Genomic DNA, 15,313 nt, shown 5'->3' on the forward strand with positions numbered 1-15,313 from the left:
GCAAGCATTTAAGAGCTCTGCACAGGCAGCAAAGCCAAGCCCAGAGTAGCAGGTTGCCTGGTGATGCAGGAGTGTGAGAGCTGTGCCCTCGCACCGAGTCCCTGCGCCTCCTGCCCTGCCAGGGGCTGCGAGAGCTGCTCCCTCCAGCCACCCCTGGTCACCGTGCAGGCAAGACACAGAACCAGCTCTTCTGGGCTCCTTTGAGTCTGTTTGCTTGTGTTACATCCCCACAGTCTCAAGCCCCTCTTCACAAGCTTCACATCCACAGGACACAGCAGAAGGACCTATCCACACTTGCCCAGCACTTGCTCTGTGTGCTTTGGATGCTGCACTGTTTGGAGCCATTTATCTAAACAGCTTCTCTTAGTCCTCAGTGTAATTATCTCTAAAAACACTGCTACACACCACACAGGAAGCAAATGGATCCAACATCGCTTACATTGGGTATTTTTAGAAATAGGAATAAAGCAAATCCGTTGAGTTCCAAAACTTCTGTTTTAAAGAAATAAATGTATAAACTGAAAATGATCCTGCAATTGCATCTATACAGCTGAGTGCTCATGGGAACTCTCTCTGTTCCTACTATAGCCTACAGAAAGAAATACCCCCATAATGTGCTTTGTCTTCAGTAACATTCTGTCTCCATCCTTCATCCTGCAGGATCAGAATGAGATACAAAGCTGCAATAATTGTAAAATCATGCACTTGAAAAATAAAAGGTTGTTTTCAGAATCAACACGTGCACCATATCCCCTGGGTACTCATGGGGCTTTGTCTAAAAAACTAGCATATAATTTTGTTTCATAAATTAAAAAGTGATGGAATCAAAGATGTTACATAAATTAAAATACAGCAGCTTCACACTGAAAACACAAGACAAATGAATCCAAGCAATTTGGAGGAAGTTACTGCTTCGGGTCACTTTTTGTTGGTATGAACCAGCGGTGTTATGTTAGTACAATCCCAAGGTATTAAGAGGTAAACTACTTCCAAACTATATAATCTCATCCTTTACTTTCTCCTAGGTATCAGTATAAATATTGTGTAGTATTGTATAATATGAAAAAAGCCTCATTTTAGATTTTCTTACTCACACACGAAGACTGAGAAGGGGGAAGTTTCCTGACTATTTCTAGCTGTTTAGCCTTCCCCACTCTGAAGTCCCCTGGACGTCATTCCAATTGTTCTCCAAAACTCCTATGGATTTCATTGTAATGAAACATTTTTACATCATACCCAGTTAAATTACAGAAAGCAACAGGTCTGTGCAACTGCACAGTGTTTTGGCACAATAGGGGAAATGCTTTTTTTTCAAACCCATTATTGTTACTAGATACACCATCCCAGGCAGCCTTCATGACTCATAATGTTGCAGTGGGCTGAAAAGTACTTGCACTTGAATACTGTACTCCAGATCTTTAGCAGATACTATTTGTATGCATATTAATAACATTTTAATCATGCTATAATAGAAGTGTTAAGGATATAATAACAGGATTTAAAGCAGTTGGATTCACTTTACCAGGGCTTAAACCAGCTTCATAGAAGGAATGCTTTATATTCAGGAGAATTAAAGCTTCAGTTTAAAAATACTTGTCTAGCTTTAGGCACCAGAATATTTGCTAGTGAGAGGAAAGGAGTAAGAACACTGAGGAACAGCCTGGTTTACTCCTAAATGTACTCTCCAAGCAAGCAGTACCTTTCCACTAAGTTGTTTGCAGTCTCCCAGTGAAGTAACTAGTTAGCCTCAATAACAACCACCTCTCACTAGTCAGTAGAGTCAGTTGGCAGTCTGAAGGCAATTCAATGGAAACATATAATGAAAAATACCTGGTGGAAGGGCTGCCCACCTAGAGTATGGATCTCAGGAGAAGCAATCCTGGGAATATGTGGCACTGGGACATGTGAACATAAAAAGCTCTCCTGAGGAATCAGTTCACAAATAACATTCAAGCCTCTGTAATGTACTCATGAACAATTCTTCTGACTCCCACTGGAGTCTCTGCCATGCTTTATGGCATGGCCCAGCGACATTTCAGAGAAAAGTCTCATTGGTTTCAGGGGGATTTAGGAGAAAGTCTTAGGGCTTAAAACTGCTGGGTGCTTAGTAGGTTAGATTTAAACTGGCAGCAGGTACCTTTTGGGATTCATTTCATTCTCTAAGTTTCATCACTTTGGGTGTCCGAAATATTTCCACTGCATATAGATTTTCCTGAGCAAGTGCTTACCATCAGCTGCTTCATCTCCTCCAAAGTTCTGTCTGTAGAACAGCATTAACTCTATGTTGTAGCACTTATAGATGGTCACAAGCAAAATAAGCAGAAGAAGGATGGCTCCTAGTCCTCCAGCAAGCTCTATTTTGTAGATCAAATCTAAAATTAGCAAGGAAAGACAAAAAGGTTAGGATCTTTCCAAGCTTTATTTACTCTAATCCACTGTACAATTCCACATAAAATAATGAGCTTCCAATTCTAACCACTGTGACACTAAAGATGCCTCATTTTTTTGTTCTTTACCTATTACTTTGCCCATTTATTCCATCTACTGCCCAGCTAAAATCACTATCCAGAATGCATTTGAGGTTATAATCATAATCCTTCTACAAGGGAATTGTGTAGTGATTTTACACAGAGGATTAATGAACTTGTAATAAGGTTGTGGAGTTTGAAACTTCCATACTGGCAGAGTACATCAAATGCTGTATGCAGCATTCTGAGAATAGATGTGCTAGACATAGTGTGCCCCATTTGGGAGGCTCTAGTCTTCCCCAAATTATTAAGCTTTAGTTTTATATTTTGGAAGCCAGTGGATAAGCTGCTATGAGCTGCCAAGCCAGGACTTCAGCTGCCTCACTGGAGAATAAATCAAGCATCCAGAACGCCCAAGTTAACATGAGAAGCCAGAGCACATGTCAGGCTGCCAAGAGCCCCTTTGCTTGAGTTGTGATGGCTACTAACAGAGTTCTCAAGTTTGTTTAGTACACATTATACTTTAATGGGAATTAGTCCTAGTTAAAATATCCTACTGGGATGTTTTTGTTAGGAAACACCACAAGCAGTCTGCCTAAAAGAGCAATATACATCTTTTACAGCTGGGGAAACAGAGGCATAGAAAAATGAAGACACATGTTCAAGGTCATTCAGTAAACTAATGCCAGAATAGGATAAAAAACCCTGCACAACAATCCAGTGCTCTACCTGATACAAACCACTAAGAGTATGGGTGTGCAGCCTGGAATGTCCTCTGAACACAATATTGCACCTCACACCACTTGGCATATTACTTAGCCATAAATACAACGGATGACAATTTGACAATGCTACCTCTAACAGCCTATATTAGTTTAGATAAGACATCATGAAGATATATGCTGCTGTGATAAATACAGCCTGAAGATGCAACAACTTTAATCCAGGCAAGACAAAGTTTTTTTTTAATCTTTACGCTTCTGAAACTTAGGTCAGAAAAAATTACTGGTGTGTCATTTGTGTCACTTCCAAGATAAAAAGCAAATTAGTTGTGTATCATTTGGGGTTTTTCTTGCCTTGCCATGCCTTGCATTTCAATAACTAGTATCAGCTGTCAAGCTATTCCCAGTTTACAGTATCTCTGATGTATGTCTAGTAAGAAGTCATGGACTAATAGACGGAAAAAGTCCATTATAATAGCTATTTAATCTCTCTGAGAACACAGGGAATTCAGGAGATTTCTACTACACTGCAGGATAAAGTTAGCATATGCTCTGGGGATAAATCTGACCAAATGGAGAACAGAGTCAGTTAAAATCACTTTTCAGGGAAAAAAATATTTTTTGTTGTTGTACTGAATATTTTTTTGCTAGGAAAGTGAGATCATGGTAAAGCAGCCAGCTTGGAAGGAGAGAAAATGCTGAGCCTTGATCACCTGTAGCCCACAAAGGAGCACAGACTTGTGTCTCCTTGCTGAGGGAATGGCAGAGGTCTAGAGCAAAAACACAAGGTTTCTTTTTCCTCCTTAAATAAAAGTATGTGCATTAAAATAACCACCTGGTGTCAAAACAGGAACTAACTCCAGAAATGCTTACAGTACAGTTGTAACTTGGATTTGGGCTTATTTCTTGTTCTTTTATCCAAACTTTCCCATTCTAGTAGGATTCATGACTTGTGCTATTTTGTGTACACCTGATGTGCTGCACTCACACCTTAGAGCAGAGGGCAGACACATCCAGACACTGGGACAACCTGGAGACAAAACAGAGCTCCAAGTACCTCTTGCCCAACAGGATAACAAAGCCCTTAGCAGGTAGGACTTTGGAGGGATGGAGATTTCTCTGGCTGAGAGATCTGTGCTTCCTCATTGCCTTTCCCAAGTGCCTCAGCATCTGGAAAGCTCCAGCACGTTACAACAGGAACCCACAATCCCTGCTTTGACATAGACAAAGGATGCTGGGCAACAGCTTTCTAACATTCCTGCCCTAAATCTCCTCTTAGGTCAGAAAATACAGTAGCATCTCATATCTCCTGGCTCATGAACACTCTACAGTCAAATCCAAGCTGGAGAGAGCTAGGATAAGAAGTAATGATATCAAGTTGCAGAAAAGTTTGCTCAAGTATTTATAAGAACTTAATAAATAACAACCAGAACAACAGGACAGGCAGTGAAAGGACACAGTGAAAATATTGTGCTTGTTTAAAATGACACTTCAGTACCTTGAAAATCAACTACTGAGAATGCCTGAGGGGAATACAAGCTTTCTACAAAAACAGTGCAGAGAGAAATGAAATAGTAGTTGAGAAGTGATCCTTTGCACCTCTACATTCTGTATTCAGAAGTGCTCCTTCCGTGATTTCAGCAGAGCTCTGAAATAACTGCATTTTCTTGTTACAAATAAACCTGGCTTGTTATTCAAATATATGCAACACAGCTGAACATTTAACAATGTCAACACAGATACAGTTACTATCAGTTGTGTATTTATGAGGTTCAGTGGATGGAAAGGTAGAACACTTTTTGCACTAAAGAGGCTAATCCTTCATCATGATGAGCAGATTCCTTAATTAAAGTTGTGACATCCTGTCAGTTTAGATGGTGAATATACATTTGTGTGTCTCACACCACAACTGCAGGCCTTGTTTCTCAGAGTGGTTTGCACCTTCCCTATTGTGTTTTATCCTTATCACTTAGTGTAAAATACATCCTGTGCTGTGCCCTTCTTTCTAGGAGGACATAAAACTCTCATGTATGGAGGAAACCATGTAAGCAGGACTTGATTCAACTGATTTTGACAGGACTACATACTGTACTTACTGTACTTTCACACATACAAACTGTGGGTCATGTGAAAGAATAGCAAAAAAAGAGGACAGTGACTCAAAAGTTTCCTATCCCTAGTAGCCTTTTTGTTTGGTTGGTTGGTTTTTGTCCCAACACCACCCCTCCCTCATCTTTCATTTCACATGGATTATGGCCATGAAACACAGTGCTTCACATCCAGCATGGCCTTAGGTGGACTGGTGACTATGGAACTTTTACAGAGCTGTGGTGTCCCATTACAGAGGCCTCTGCTGTTCTTCATGTTCTTCAACCTGGCTCTTAGTTCATTTGTCCCATGGAGACATCTATCCTAGGCTCATAGGTCAATCTGCAGCACACTCAGATACTAATAGTGTATTTAAACCTCTCTCCAAATGCTGACACTTCTGTGGGACTTTGCTGTGACTGTGACAATTGAGAGCACTGGCTTTTTAAACTGACACTAACACTGCAGCTCACAATCTGCTGAGAAGAAGGTCCTTTGCCTTAGTGGTCTGAAAGCACATGTGATTGCACCAGCACTTGCAGGTGTGCCTCATGAAAACCTTTCTTTTCCTCCTTTCTGGTAAATTGCAGCCAAGAATAATGGCACAGATCTGGACAATGTATTAACTCTTTAGTCAGCCTCCTGTGCTGATGGCTCAGGGGCTTCACATTACACATTTAACCCCAGCGTGTAACCTTCCTTTGCCTTCCCAACAGTTACTGTCTTAAAGCTTTTGTACCACCTAATACACTGTATCTTAGAGACATCACCAGCAAATTTAAATGTCACTCTTCTTATGAATAGGAGAGGTGATGGAACAAACACCATAAGAACTGTAATGAGATACTGTTACCCTCCTTATGATAATGACTTCTACAAACAGTAGAGCATAGTAGCACCTTTTAATTTGGACATTCAAACCCAAATAGTTTCCTTTCTGTTACAAATAACTTGTCAGCAGTGTTCTTCCCAATTCCAGGTACAGAACCAAGCAAAGCAACCATGATGGGGTAATTATCCATTGATTTGTAGCTCCCATTGCAGTGTTTTAATTCCCAATGCAGTTCAAAATAAAAATGCATGGAAACTGTTTAAAGCTTTCCATTTAAACAGCAAAGCCAGGAAGCTGAGAAATTCGAGAACATCTGACCTCACTGCTGAGGTACCTATTCTTAGAAAAGCTCATTTTGTCTCCATCCCACAATGACTTCTGGTCTAGTCAGTCAATTTTGGGTCAAATTCATAGGTTGTTTAGATCAAAATACTTCCACTGATTATATTGGTGCTTTATGGATGACTGTATTCCAGGCAAGTGCATCACCTCAAGGCTGATTCACTGAAGACTAAAGAACAATCCATGACTTCTGTCACAAATGGTAAACTGAATCTGTAACACAAACACACTTCAGCTCCAAGCAGGCACACAGGACTCCAGCCTAGCTCAGAGAGATCAGCAGGACCTTCTCTATTGGCTGACCTGTTGCTGCTGAGGCAGGAGAGAATACAGATAATTAAATAGGACAAGGTAAATAGGATGAGGGGTAATGGCTTTAAACTGAGAGAGGGGAGATTTAGGTTAGATATTAGGAAGAAATTATTCACTGTAAGGGTGGTGAGGAACTGGAATGGGTTGCCCAGGGAGGTTGCTGATGTCCCATCCCTGGAGGTTTTTAAGGCCAGGTTGGACGAGGTTTTGTGCAGCCTGGGCTAGTGGTAGGGTTCCCTGCTCATGATAGGGAGGTTGGAACTTGATGATCTTTAAGGTCTCTTCCAACCTTAATGATTCTATGACATAAATATGATCACCTTTCTTGCGCAGAAGAACACTGGCATATTTCCGTCCATTTCTGTTTTCCACGTGACACGTATAGTTAGCCAGGTCTGCCTCCTCTACAGCATCAAAGATCAATGTCAATTCCACTTCTTTTTCTCCAAGATGTTCTCTGAGGAGTCTGAAAGGGAGAATACAGTCTTTGTTTATCTGAATTAATATGGGTGGAAGATTCCCAAAAGAACCATGACTTCTCAGCACAAGATACAGTGTTTGTGGCCTCCTTCACTCCTGGGGAAGGACTTAGAAGGAGATTTGAGTTGCCTGAAAGAGACTTGCTAGAGGCATCTTCCATGACAACCAAGCACCTTTTTCTCCAGTCATGCCTGTAGTGAGGAGCTGCATCAAGTGCAGGAAGAGTGGCCAGGAGCGCATCAGTTGCATGGGGCTTGTTTACCTCAGATCCACCAGAATTAGATGATAAAAACAACATTTCTTTTAAAAGAAGCAATAAATACTCACTTTCCAGAAAAGTAAATATGCACTACTAAGGTGTCACTGAGCAAATTTTAAGGCAATATTTTAAAGCCTGGATATTGTGATACATTTGAATGCAGGATGGAAAACCAACGAAAGGAGCTGTGCTACTCTGTGGAATTTTCCTCTGTTTTAGGGGTCTAGATCCTTACTTCAAAAAGGAACAGTGTCTAGAGCAAGTTCTCTCTCTGCTCCTTTGAGAAGACAGAGGAGACATAAAAAAATGTCCACAAAGGGAACAAAGCTCTAGCAGACTTTCAGGCCAGAGATAGTCTTGTCATGTCATTGTTCTAATGTGAATGAAAGTAAACGCAAGTGTTTTCTGATGCTGATATTAAGTTTAAAAATATGTCTTATTCTCTCAAAAGGCTTACTTTTTCTCAAGAAAGTTACAGGTCCTTTGAAGAAGGAAATGCACCATAAAGTAAAAACTATCAGATTCATTTGATCCTACTAATGTTCTGCTGCATCTTGTGCAAGGGGGTAAACACAAAAGGAGCGATGCCCTCACAGTTGCCTCTGAACTCCCCCCTGCACGCACTAGTTCAGTGAGTCTGTTTTTCAAAAAGATAGTGTGTAGCACTAAAGGGTAAAGGTATAAAAAAGATTCAGGATCGCCAAAAAAAAAAGGAATGTTTTCTCTGGAGACTGATGGGAGGCAACAGGGAACAAAAGAATTAACCAGAGTTTTGTTTGCGCTGGATGGAAAATGCGTCCAGAGAACTGAAATTTTTGTCAATAACAACAACAAACCTCAAACTTCTTTATTACAAACAAAAGTTGATTTAGGGTTTCCAATGCACAAACATTTTCTTATGTAAATAATTTCATATAACAAGTGTGGAACTCCAAATGTGAAAACAAACCAGGCATGAAGTATGAAGGCATGGCACTAGACAATAAAAACTGCAAGCCTGAATGCTACAAACCACATATTTACAGGAAGATTTCATACAACACCAGAGCCTTTAAAGGCTTGTGTGATTTGACAGAACTCAGAGGATGGACCAGAGCATCCACAACAATTCCACCTCTTCCACTCTGGCTGTGTAACTTGCAAAAAAGCAAGTGGAATAACATTAGTTTAGGAACAGGCATGTGTATTGTGCTCAGAAGTTTTGATTGCCTTTTTTTTTTTTTTTCCAAATTCATTCTCATTTATTGTGTATTTTTGTGCTTTTTAAAAATTCTGTCCCTGAGTCCAAGTGCTGAAAATAATGCAAGAAAGGCTGAAATTGGTATAATTTCTGGCCAGAAAAGAAATCTCACAGGAAAACCTGATCTGTTTGCAGACTCGAATCAGTCTAAAACATTGGGGGTCAGATACATGAACTCTCATTTACCTATTAATATTCCATATGTATATAGAGTGAAATATTTTAAAAACTCACTGAAGTCTGTCTTCTCTGTTGGTAAACAACATGCTCCACAATTGTTGGCCTACAAATCACGCTGCAAGGAACAAATAAAACCAGTAACAGGGAAGACATCTGGGACACTAATCTGGAACACTGTGAATGTTCAGATTGTCTTGTGCTTACTATAATCAGCATGTCTTACACAGAAAAAAAAATGAAGTCAGATTACAATTAAGATAAAATCAACTATTCTACTGAATCTATTTAAAAGAAAGTAATCAACCCTTAACCTAAATTTAAACAATACATGATCAAGTAAAAAGGAGCTTTCATAAAAAAAGAATATGCAGTTGGACTGAGATTTTTTTTTTCCACTTATTTTCATGTTAATTGCAATCTTTAGGAAGAGAGCTCTTTAGAACAGGATCTAACATTAAAATGTTGACAGATATTTAAACATTATGCTGGTAGCAAAATATATAAAGCTCTTACTGGTGTTAAATCTTTTGTTCTTACTTTCTATTTTATCTTTTTTTTTCTTCTTCTTTTAACCACTCGACAGCTAATGATTCATTATTGCCACAAAAATACACAGTTGGGTCACCTACATTTTCTTAATTTGCATGCAGCCTTTAATTGACTGCATTTTGTAGTTCTTTCAGGGAACACTGATCACAGTATTTTGGGGGAAGAGAAGCAATACAGTATCAAGAAGTAAGACCTTAAAGCTGCAGAAGTATTTGCTGCACAGCCAGAGGATAAAGCTCTGTCCCTGAGTTGGGGGAAACTTCACCAGCAGCACTGCCAACAGATGCCATCTCCATCCAGTTGAGAAAATAATGGCTGTTTTTTTCTGGTTTGATGAGCAAACTGTAAGGGTAATTACACCATTTAGGATGTAGGCAAATCAATGGTGCTTGACAACTCACAACAAATGGGATAGAGACAGAAGAGGTAGTTGAAGTAAAAATATTTTTTATAAAGCCAGCGCTTGCTTTTGTTTGAGCTTGCTTTCTTTTTGTTCAAATTGACCTGAAACAAATCATTTTATCTACTGATTATTTTTCAGTTAAGAAAATACAAATTAAAAACAAAAGTGTCATTTCAGAATACAAATGTTTTCTTTAAAAAATATCCAACATTTTGGAATTGTCAAACCTTTTGTCGTATTTTCCGATGCATTTATGCACTAAAAGGTAAATTAGAAGTTGAAATACTTTTCCTTGGAAACCCCATTTTTCTAAAATATGCAGGCTTTGTATGACCACAGATGTAAAGTCTGTAAGAAAGCTTCAGATGGTTCTCTTTACAAGATTAAGATATTGATTCCAAATCTTTAGTAACCTGCATGCAAACTGGAACTTATTAAAAAGGAAACTTTTATTCTTTAATATAGTTGAGACTCTGGACTGTGAACAAGGATATGAACTCCAGTCCTTCTTTCTAGTCCTTAACAATGGTCTGTAGGTGAAAGGACAGATCTGTGTGTGTACTCAAGTACCTCTCCAAAGCAAAGTATTTCAACCAACAAGCCACAGTAATCTCCCCTCTCACTTTCCTGCATCATATTTGTAATTCTCTGCCCAGAAAATGTCTACTTGAGTAGTATAAGCTTTTCAGGAGTGGGTTGTCATTCCAGACTTCTCTGCAAAGTACTCAGCACATTAGCCAGGCAGTGATGGTAATTCTGCCTCCCTCCCTCAGCATCATCTCCTTACAGAATACATCTCATCTTGTCTGAGCATTTTGCACCCATCAATTGACTTCTGTGGGTGAAAAGGCAGAATGTTAAATTAATCAGCAGGAAGAAACAAGGCTGAAGTTCAAAATGTCTCCATTCACTTCTTTTCATGCCTCTTGAATGAGTTAAACTATTTCCACTTTAAAAATGGAGAAGGGGGGGAGGGGGAAGGCCAAATGTGCTCCACAAGTTGAGTATTATGAAGCACCTGCAAGCTGTTCTGCAGTGCTGCCTGAAGAAGAAGAAAAAAAAGCAACTCAGAGGTGGCTGACAGAGTAAAATTAATGCCTGAGAATACTTCTTTGTTGTGGCAAAGAGTCCATGTTGAATTTTTCTGTGGGCTTCTTTGATAATTAGGTGCAAGTGACAACTCTGCAGGCAGGCTTAAAGACTCTGATTCCTTCTTTAATAGCCGTGGTTCAATTTACATGACATTTTTTATTACTGCTGCAAAAACCACACCTGGAAAGCAAAATTTCTTTTTCCTTTTCCCCCTTTTCTGCATTTGGGGATTTAAATTAAAGGGAAAGCAAGGAGGTGGTTAGAGAGGGGGTCATCTCCTCTGAGTTCTGCAATGGTGATTAGTTATTTTTGAGCTCAGTAACAAGGCCTAATATATAATGAGAATCCCAGAGCTACACATGTATTACTCATGGTGAAGTCTGCTTACAAAAAAACCCAACAGTTTAACAGGCTTGATTTTAACTGAATGCTCAAGTCACATGCATCCTTATTTCAGCACTTTCATAAAAGCAGACTACTTGACTGGTAACTAGGCATGCTAGAGGATGCAGACTAGGGATAGACGTTTTGTACTCCTGCTGTGCATTGATCTGCAAACCTGGACTCTCACTGTATACAGCAAATCCAGCAACACAATGGATGGGTACAGTCCAGGGTAAGGACAGCACCAAAAATAGAGTTCTACTAAATGAGTGAACTAATGTAAGGCAGGAAATGCACAGGTAAAAATGTTAGATACATGCCAAAGGAACAACCCATGGAGTATTTTGGTCTGGTTGTAACAATTCCCAATTACTTGTCATTTCTCAACATTAACAGAAACATGCTGAAAATACCATACAGAAACAAACTGATGGGACAAGGGAAGTTCATCATGGTTCATCAAATTTGAAACATACATGACTTTTTTTTTTAATACATCACTAAATACTACTGGGTTGAGGATGTGGGCTGGCTCAGGGCACTCAAGTTTCCCTGAAGCAGCATACCTGTAATGGGACACATAAGAGCTGTTACTGTGAAAAAGTAACTTGCAAAAAGTTACTCCTGCAGTTGCCATCTCTGCTTCTAAATGAGAAAAGGGATGGACTGTGGCACTGCTGGGAATGATGCAGGAGGTTTTGGCTAATGCTGTTTTTAATGCTGGCTGTGATAAACAAGAGATTAGGTACACAATAAGTAGCTTTGCTGAAGAGAAGATTGACTGAATTGTGATGGGTCTGAATCAAAGCATTTTCATGGAGTGAGAAAAGGGGGTTGTCACAAAATTAATATGAAACATTAATGTGTAATGAGATGACACAATGAAGGATGAATACAGCTTTTTCAAACTCAATTTCACTAACAAATGCACATAAGGGAAAAGTTTTGAAGTGTGCTAGAGCTGAAGAGCTCCTCAAATACAAAAACCACAAATTGTGCTTCTGATGCAGAGGAAGAACACGACCAAAACAATCCTGTTCAAATATATACACCAGAGAGGCCAAAATGTCATTAAATGCTGATCACTTGCAATGGCAAAAGTTTCCAATAATTGTATTTTGTGGTCAGAAGCCCAAAAGAGCAGTTAAAGCCATTCTGACAATACATGATAAATTGCATCTCTATGCAATTAAGGTGCAGTGCTAGTTCTGTTATTTTAGTATATCTTAATAACCAGTGGCTAAATGGCTGAACTTCAAATTATTGATCAAGTAAAAAAGGAATGTCTTTCTCTGCCTGCTCTTCCAAATTACTTTTATAAGAAACAAACTCAAAAATGAGCAAAATTTTGCAACAGAAGGTGCAAAGACCTTGTCTTGCTTTATCATCTTTATTCATTTTGTCTATAGGAGCTGTGACCACCTTGTCCATAGTATAACCATAGCTTAGTCTTTGCTCAAAGAGTTATCAGTCAAGTAATATTAAAAAAGAAAGACAAAAAGATGCTGTCAGGTGCAAATTCCATGGAAAGTTCATGGGAATACAAGTAGTTTGCTTTCTTTACAATTGGTACAGTAAATGAAAACCAGCATCTGGAACAAGTCATGCACAAGTTGGATATTGGACATTCTGACACAACCACCACCTTTTCTCCCTGAAGTGTTAAGCATGGGGAAACAAACACTTCAAAAGCCCTGGTTAAGGTACACTGAGAGCTGCAGCACAGGCAGACAACACAGCTAGGAGAAGAGAAAAAGTATGGTGAGCTTGACAGGAGACCATTCATCTTTAAGTTTAATGCTGATGCTGAAATTAATGTCATCTTGCCAAGGACTGTCACAGGTGACAGCTGCAGGGGACAGCATCATTTCCACATAGGGCTAAAATCAACCCCCAAAACACCCAGACACTTCAGCTACCATAAGGGGAACTCAGTAACAGATTTTTAGGCACACAGATAGCTACCCTGTCTTTAGGGTTTATTCACTAGGAAGGAGAGGCAGCAACTTACACTGCCCTGGCTCCATGTCATTCCTTACTCTTTAGACAGAAAATTACTTCCACTTCCAATTAAAAGCCAGTTTAAAAAAAAAAAACACAACAGGCTTTTGGCATATACCATGTTTTTAACAGTATGTTCTCCAAAAAGTACCTGACTTCGCCTTCTCTAATATGACCTTCTAATTCTTCTATGAATTTTTCCCCTTTCATCCAGTAGATCATGGGGCCCGATTCTCCACTAAATCCAAAGAAAGCTTTGCAGGCCACAGTCAGAGGGTTTCCTGAGGACAAGAAACAAAAAGAGGGTTAGACACATTGCCAGTGCTACCAGTGAGAGAATGATAATGAGAAATCTCAACACCTCAGATAAACCTCCCCATTTAAAATTGGAGGGGAGGGCGGGCGGGAAGAGAAGGAATAATTATAAACCATAGGAAAAAGGCTGATGTTGATTTGTATCTACAGGAAATAGCTGTGAAATGAAACTTTGAGGTTATCCATAATTTCATTTTCCCAGAAAGATACTGCATGAATAACGAGAAGATATAGAAATGGTGGCAACATAAGGTGATGTCAGATTGGTTGTTAAAAAGAAAGAGATTACTTCTTTGTCAGACTCCTGGGATCTCTACCAAGGCTGGGGATTGTGCCCTAAGCAGCAGGTAAATCACTGAACTTGCTTACTGCTGCCTATCCACTCGTAAAAAAAGACACAGTAATAATTTCTTCCTCACTTAGATAGAAATAAAATGTTAATGAAGTCTTGGTAAGCTGTTCAGAGAGCTTTTAAAGATCCCCAAATAATAGATGATGCCAGTGAGTATCAACACTCATGTTACTGTCAACAGGCTTTTGGAAAAGGACCAACCTTCAAAGCATTACTCAAGCAATAAAGAATTTTCCCTTTCAGCTCTGCAAAAATACTTCCAAAAGAAAGAAAATAAAACTTGGAAATTAATCAGATTTCTTTTATCTCCAAGAATTCAGAATTTAGTTGAGTTTTTGTTTGGCTACAGCTTTAACTGTACTAGCTAGTCCAGGAGTGTGCTTACACTGCCAGGACAGATGGTCATCTGCCTGCCTGTAGAAGACAAAAAAAAAAAAGAACCAAAAGCCCCCAAACAAGGCAGGAAATTCAGGAGAAGCAGATCCATTCCCTCAGTATGCAAATGCAGCTGTTGCACCCACTTGTCTTTGCCTGTTTTGCCCAGCATAGGTGGTCCAGTTTACAAAACAGCTGTAGAGTCACCAACTTACATAGGAGGACAGACCTCATTTAATGTCAATGGAGACTCCTGCTGAACCTTCCAGGACTGGGATCAACCATGGAAAGTCCAAATAATGCATTTTACCGTATTTGGAATAAATGTCTTGTTATGCCAGCCCTTCTGAGTGCCAGGAGACTCTTTTGATGCTGAAACAGAACAAGCCTGTATTTTCTAAAAGGTCCAGTCATTTGGAACACATCACTTTGCTGAGCACAGGCTAATGGTTTCACATGACTGACTTACTGGGCCTTAATCAGTCACCTCTTGTCTGCCCAGCAGTGATAACTGTGTGTTTATTCAGAGCATATCAGAGCTGTGTGCTAAAGCAACTCTGTCTAAACCCCCACAGAGCTGTCCTAAGTCAAACACATGCACTTGTTTATTATCCACTGTTTCAGTGCCCAATTAAAGGCATGTCAAAAGAGTCTGATTAGTCAGGAAGTGCAGCATTCCCAGCCACTGAAAATCAGCAATCTTTAAATTGTTTCCAAGGCAAGAATCAAAATTACAAGTTCTTCTGAAACATTAGGATGCAGCAAGAAAAGGTTTAAAGAAAGACTGCACTTGAGTCTCTGTTTCTCAAATAGCAAAAGACAAAAATGGAAAATGTTTATCCTGAAAATGTTTTACAGAATCTTTCATTATCTCCATATTCACTATGAACTCTGGTAGCACAGCTGCCCACTGAACAGC

The 15,313-nt window shown here is 39.5% G+C and overlaps 1 protein-coding gene across 3 annotated transcripts in view; it reads right to left on the reverse strand.

The window, feature by feature from the left end:
- The window catches only part of IL1RAPL2 (interleukin 1 receptor accessory protein like 2), a 349,582-nt gene that overhangs the window by 12,097 nt on the left and 322,172 nt on the right, over positions 1-15,313 (reverse strand). For all 3 annotated transcript variants that reach the window (XM_051630650.1, XM_051630651.1, XM_051630649.1), the window contains exons 7-9: positions 13,504-13,633; positions 7,085-7,230; positions 2,229-2,372 (exon numbers count right to left, since the gene is read on the reverse strand). In XM_051630650.1, the coding sequence (XP_051486610.1) occupies positions 2,229-2,372; positions 7,085-7,230; positions 13,504-13,633 (420 nt within the window). The remainder of the gene's footprint in view (positions 1-2,228; positions 2,373-7,084; positions 7,231-13,503; positions 13,634-15,313) is intronic.

The sequence above is a fragment of the Apus apus genome, chromosome 12, assembly GCF_020740795.1.
Source record: "Apus apus isolate bApuApu2 chromosome 12, bApuApu2.pri.cur, whole genome shotgun sequence".
NCBI lineage: Eukaryota > Metazoa > Chordata > Aves > Apodiformes > Apodidae > Apus > Apus apus.